This window comes from Schistocerca piceifrons, chromosome X (assembly GCF_021461385.2).
Source record: "Schistocerca piceifrons isolate TAMUIC-IGC-003096 chromosome X, iqSchPice1.1, whole genome shotgun sequence".
NCBI classification, from domain to species: domain Eukaryota; kingdom Metazoa; phylum Arthropoda; class Insecta; order Orthoptera; family Acrididae; genus Schistocerca; species Schistocerca piceifrons.
The window spans coordinates 944,240,907-944,247,881 of record NC_060149.1 but is presented as its reverse complement, the minus strand read 5'-3'; the positions used below and the strand labels follow the sequence as shown (position 1 = coordinate 944,247,881).

Genomic DNA, 6,975 nt, shown 5'->3' with positions numbered 1-6,975 from the left:
GGACTGACACTCTAACTTTCATTGATTTGAACCTCTCCTGTGAGTCTAGTTTTAGATTCCGATGCTACACTTCAGGTTAACTGTATACCTTGGACCTTCTTATTGACGATGAAACACAGAAATAGCATCCAAAATTAATACAAAAGGCACAATGCCGACTTAAGTAAAAGATGACTGACACTCTAACATTCTATGAATTGAACCTCTCCTGTGAGACCAGTTTTAGATTCCGATGATTAACTTCAGGTTTGCTGGATCATTTGGACCTTCTTATTGACGATGGTACACAGAAATTGCATCCGAATTTAATACAAAAGGCACAATGCCGACATAAGTACGAGAGGACTGACCCTCTCACTTTCTATGATTTGAACCTATACTGTGAGTCCTGTTTTAGATTCCGATGCTTCACCTCATGTTTACTGTATCCCTTGGACCTTCTTATTGACGATGAAACACAGAGTTTGCATCCGAATTTAATACAAAAGGCACAATGCCGACTTAAGTACAAGAGGACAGACACTCTAACTTTCTATGATTTGAACCTCTCCTGTGAGTCTTGTTTTCGATTCCTATGCTTCACTTCAGGTTTACTGTATCCCTTGAACCTTCTTATTGACGATGAAACACAGAAATTGCATCCAAATTTAATACAAATGGCGCAATGCCGACTTAAGTACAAGAGGACTGACACTCTCACTTTCTATGATTTGAATGTGTCCTGTGAGTCCAGTTTTACATTCCGATGCTTCACTTCAGGTTTACTGTATACCTTGCACCTTCATATTGACGATGAAACACAGAAATTGCATCCGAGTTTAATATAAATGGCACAATGCCGACTTAAGTACAAGAGGACTGACACTCTCACTTTCTATGGTTAGAACCTCTCCTGTGAGTCGAGTTTTAGATTCCGATGCTTCACTTCAGGTTTACTGTATACCTTGCACCTTCTTATTGACGATGAAACACAGAAATTGCATCCGAATTTAATACAAAAGGCACAATACCGACTTAAGTAAAAGATTACTGACACTCTAACATTCTATGATGTGAACCTCTCCTGTGAGACCAGTTTTAGATTCCGTTGCTTCACTTCAGGTTTACTGTATCCCTTGCACCTTCTTATTGACGATGAGACACAGAAATTGCATCCGAATTTAATACAAAAGGCACAATGCCGACTTAAGTAAAAGAGGACTGACACTCTCACTTTCAATGATTAGAAACTCTCCTGTGAGTCCAGTTTTAGATTCCGATGCTTCACTTCAGGTTTACTGTATCCCTTGGACCTTCTTATTAACGATGAAACACAGAAATTGCATCAGAATTTAATAGAAATGGCACAATGCCGAATTAAGTACAAGAGGACTGACACTCTCACCTTCTATGATTTGCCTCTCCTGGGAGTCCAGTTTTGGATTCCGATGCTTCACTTCAGGTTTATTGTATCCCTTGGACCTTCTTATTGACGATGAAACACAGAAATTGCAATGGAATTTAATACAAATGGCACAAAGCCGACTTAAGTAGAAGAGGACAGACACTCTAACTTTCTATGATTTGAACCTCTTCTGTGAGTCTAGTTTTAGATTCCGATGTTTCACTTCAGGTTTACTGTATCCCTTGAACGTTCTTATTGACGATGAAACACAGAAATTGCAACCAAAATTAATACAAATGGCACAATGCCGACTTAAGTACAAGAGGACTGACACTCTCACTTTCTATGATTTGAACCTATACTGTGAGTCCTGTTTTAGATTCCGATGCTTCACCTCATGTTTACTGTATCCCTTGGACCTTCTTATTGACGATGAAACACAGAAATTGCATCCGAGTTTAATATAAATGGCACAATGCCGACTTAAGTACAAGAGGACTGACACTCTCACTTTCTATGATTAGAACCTCTCCTACGAGTCGAGTTTTAGATTCCGATGCTTCACTTCAGGTTTACTGTATACCTTGCACCTTCTTATTGACGATGAAACACAGAAATTGCATCGGAATTTAATACAAATGGCCCAATGCCGACTTAAGTACAAGAGGACTGACACTCTAACTTTCTATGATTTGAACCTCTCCTGTGAGACCAGTTTTAGGTTCCGATGCTTCTCTTAAGGGGGGACGTACACGAAACTGCAGTAATTTTAAAAGTATTTTATAAAACTCTAATTTTTTAAGATAATCAATCCAAATTTGGTACAGTTATTAAGAAATGTTATGCGCATATGAACCTAAATTTTCATTTTTATTGACCTTTTACATCTTTAATTATTAACAATTAATTTTTTTTCAACAATGTAATTACAAATGTTCCTTTTTTGAGAAAACTGTGAGAGCAATGTTAATGAATTTTTGTACACACTTTCATACCAAATAATTACAAAACTCTGTGGAGCAGAATTTTTATATCTTCTTTTGTTCAGTTTTTACGGGTCTCCCAATTTCCCTGAAAAATAATATATCAAATTTAAGGAATATTTTCTACCATAAATACCTTACTATTTTATTAAATGAAAATTCCTTCCACAGAATTTTTCACTATAGTACTGACTAGTCATATACCAAATTTCACTTCTCTACCTTTTGTGGTTTTTGAGAAAAAGGTACATAAAGTTATAAAAATGTAAGTTACGGGAAAACTGAATCAATGATTTGATAGTGTTTGTATTAGGTCTTACCGTCTCTGTGTGAACTAGTGCAAGCCATATGCATACTCCTCTTCATCTGCAAGCAGTCTCTTCTTTGCTTGTCTTCTTTGGTTAACCTGCTGTTCAATTTTATTGGCTGTAATATCAGCCGCAGCAACTCTTTTGTCATCGATGTCCTTCAATATTGAATAGGTGAAAGCTCCTGGATGAAATCCTAGCCTCTGTAGAGTTTTTATTCTTCCAAGATTACCATTGTTAAAAACTAAACAAGCATCATATGCAGCAATTTCAACAATAATTGTTGAAACAAATGTTGTTTTTGGGCAACGTTTCCAAATCAGTGAGTTGTAACTTTCATTAGGGTTTTGTGTCTTTCCATGCACACACTTTCGTAGGAGGTCTGGCTCTGCTAAACACCTAAATGTTGGTTTTATAGCACTTAAAACAGCCACAGGTAAACTGTGCTTGTGTGAATAGTTCATGCCATCACGCTCAGCCTGCTTGAATTTGCACCACGATATGTCACACAAATTATGTACAGGTTTGTCATCTGTGGATAGTTTATGAAAATAAATAGACCACACAGCCTTCTGCATGTTATTCAAATTTCCACTGTTGTCCCTTATTGCCTTGCCATAGTACACTTGTAAAGAATGAATTTCTTTGTCTGTGAGTCTGTTGGGACCACCTAAAAGTTTTCCATCCTCAAGTTTCCTGCCCTTCAATTCACGTTTCAATTTTAAAAGTCTGCCTCCCATTCGTTTTTGCACATGTCCAACACATTCCAACTTTTCTATAGCACAATGGGGACCATAAGGTTCACTTTCCAAAACAGTTTTGAAGGAGCTGGAGTCACCATCACCAAGGTATTTTGTGTATCTAACACCGTACTTTTCCACACTTCGATGGAACATAAGTTTCATAGCTGCAGGTTCCATTCCACCACTAGAACCAGAATAATTTCTACAGCACACTTTCTTGTGTTCAACCTGCCACTTATTTTCTTCCACTTCACCAGCTCTCTTTCCGAGTACACAGCTATAGCAATATTTGCTCATTACCTGAACGTCAAGAATTTTTCCAGTATCAACACTAATGACAGATGATACTCCATACAGTGATGTATGTCCACGCTTCATCCACGTTCCATCACATGACACACACAAATCGGTGTCTGGCGTGTTATCTGCTTCTGTCTTTAGTTCACTATTCATCTTCACAGCTTCCTTTGCAGAGGACTTCAAGTTTTCTTCCACTTCCTCTTGAAGAGCACTTAGCAGTGTTTTATTTCCAGTGGTGTACCTAGCACTTGGTTGTGGCATGTTCATGATCCCACAAAACAGTCTGGTACCTTCCCTGCCTATGCCCAAACATCTCATGCCATATATTAAACGCATATTTGCTTCATATATCCGGTTACTTGATGCCGAAGTTCTAAAAGCAGTGTCTGAATGACAGCTTTCACAAGTAAGATGCAACATACACACTATTCCAATTCTGTTTTCTTCGTCATATAATCTCAAACTTTTTGCACCACAGTCAGCACATACACAAGCAGATGATATAATATCAGATAGTATTTTCAAATCAATAAGCCTAAAACCACTAGTAGCTTGAGTGTCTGAGCCACAATCATCAAGTGATTGACAGCTGTCAATTTTCCTTCTCGAAGCACTCGCTTTCTTGGTTGAAGTATCGTTTCCATTTGTTATTATGGGGCTGGTTTTCAAGTTGTCTTTACTACATCGAGAAGCTTGACACTTTCTAACCTTTTTAAACACCTTACTAGAACGCGGCATGCTGCAAAATATAATAACAAGTCTACTTACAACTTTCGTAAAAATGTATTCCAAACAAACACTCGTAAACAAACGCTATAAATCAAAGAATATAAAACCAGCGGCAGAGATATTATTCCACAGCCTTCTTGATGTAGTACACAAACGTTCCCTGCATTGTGACTGCACAAAACTGGAAAAAAACGCAGTATAAATAGATATACGAGAGGATGAAGACCAAGATGGGGGGGCGTCGCCCTGTGCAAGCTATTACAAATTATTATTTTTTTCCCCCTTAGAAGCGGAATTGGAACGTAATATTTGGTAATTGAAATTTCAATACCATGTAGTAAATGAAGAGCCAATAAAATTTTTTTCACAAATTTGGTCATTTTCATGTACGTCCCCCCTTAATGATTACTGTATCCCTTGGACCTTCTTATTGACGATGAAACACAGAAATTGCATCCAAATTTATTACAAAAGGCACAATACCGACATAAGTACGGGAGGAGTGACACTCTAACTCTCTATGATTTGAACCTATACTGTGAGTCCTGTTTTAGATTCCGATGCTTCACCTCATGTTTACGGTATCCCTTGGACCTTCTTATTGACGATGAAACACAGAAATTGCATCGGAATTTAGTACAAAAGGCACAATGCCGACTTAAGTAAAAGAGGACTGACACTCTAACTTACTATGATTTGAACCCCTCCTGTGAGTCCAGATTCAGAATCCGATGCTTCACTTCAGGTTTACTGTATCCCTTGGACCTTCTTATTGACGATGAAACACAGAAATTTCAACCGAATTTAATACAAAAAGCACAATGCCGACTGAACTAAAAGAGGACTGACCCTTTACCATTCTATGATTTGAACCGCTCCTGTGAGTCCAGTTTTAGATTCCGATGCTTCACTTTAGGTTTACTGTATCCCTTGGACCTTCTTATTGACGATGAAACACAGAAATTGCATCCGAAATTAATACAAATGGCACAATACCGCCTTAAGTACAAGAGGACTGACAATCCAACTTTCTATGATCTGAACCTCTCCTGTGAGTCCAGTTTTATATTCCGATGCTTCACTTCAGGTTTACTGTATCCCTTGGACCTTCTTATTGACGATGAAACACAGAAATTGCAATGGAATTTAATACAAATGGCCCAATGCCGACTTAAGTAGAAGAGGACAGACACTCTAACTTTCTATGATTTGAACCTCTCCTGTGAGTCTAGTTTTAGATTCCGATGCTTCACTTCAGGTTTACTGTATCCCTTGAACGTTCTTATTGACGATGAAACACAGAAATTGCAACCAAATTTAATACAAATGGCACAATACCGGCTTAAGTACAAGAGGTGTGACAGTCTAACTTTCTATGATTTTACCCCTCCTGGGCGTCCAGTTTTAGATTCCGATGCTTCACCTCAGGTTTACTGTATCCCTTGGACCTTTTATTGACGATGAAACACAGAAATTGCATTCGAATTTAATACATATGGCACAATGCCGACTTAAGTACAAGAGGACTGACACTCTAACTTTCATTGATTTGAACCTCTCCTGTGAGTCTAGTTTTAGATTCCGATGCTACACTTCAGGTTAACTGTATACCTTGGACCTTCTTATTGACGATGAAACACAGAAATAGCATCCAAAATTAATACAAAAGGCACAATGCCGACTTAAGTAAAAGATGACTGACACTCTAACATTCTATGAATTGAACCTCTCCTGTGAGACCAGTTTTAGATTCCGATGATTAACTTCAGGTTTGCTGGATCATTTGGACCTTCTTATTGACGATGGTACACAGAAATTGCATCCGAATTTAATACAAAAGGCACAATGCCGACATAAGTACGAGAGGACTGACCCTCTCACTTTCTATGATTTGAACCTATACTGTGAGTCCTGTTTTAGATTCCGATGCTTCACCTCATGTTTACTGTATCCCTTGGACCTTCTTATTGACGATGAAACACAGAGTTTGCATCCGAATTTAATACAAAAGGCACAATGCCGACTTAAGTACAAGAGGACAGACACTCTAACTTTCTATGATTTGAACCTCTCCTGTGAGTCTTGTTTTCGATTCCTATGCTTCACTTCAGGTTTACTGTATCCCTTGAACCTTCTTATTGACGATGAAACACAGAAATTGCATCCAAATTTAATACAAATGGCGCAATGCCGACTTAAGTACAAGAGGACTGACACTCTCACTTTCTATGATTTGAATGTGTCCTGTGAGTCCAGTTTTACATTCCGATGCTTCACTTCAGGTTTACTGTATACCTTGCACCTTCATATTGACGATGAAACACAGAAATTGCATCCGAGTTTAATATAAATGGCACAATGCCGACTTAAGTACAAGAGGACTGACACTCTCACTTTCTATGGTTAGAACCTCTCCTGTGAGTCGAGTTTTAGATTCCGATGCTTCACTTCAGGTTTACTGTATACCTTGCACCTTCTTATTGACGATGAAACACAGAAATTGCATCCGAATTTAATACAAAAGGCAC

The 6,975-nt window shown here is 38.2% G+C and overlaps 1 protein-coding gene across 1 annotated transcript; it reads right to left on the bottom strand.

The window, feature by feature from the left end:
• Positions 1–2,394: 2,394 nt before the first annotated feature.
• On the bottom strand, positions 2,395–4,691 carry LOC124722071. The gene is made up of 2 exons (XM_047247269.1): positions 2,688–4,691; positions 2,395–2,455 (listed from the first exon to the last, which is right to left on the bottom strand). Exon 1 carries the CDS (start codon positions 4,454–4,456, stop codon positions 2,702–2,704), a length of 1,755 nt encoding a protein of 584 aa, XP_047103225.1. The 5' UTR covers positions 4,457–4,691; the 3' UTR covers positions 2,395–2,455; positions 2,688–2,701.
• Positions 4,692–6,975: the final 2,284 nt, after the last annotated feature.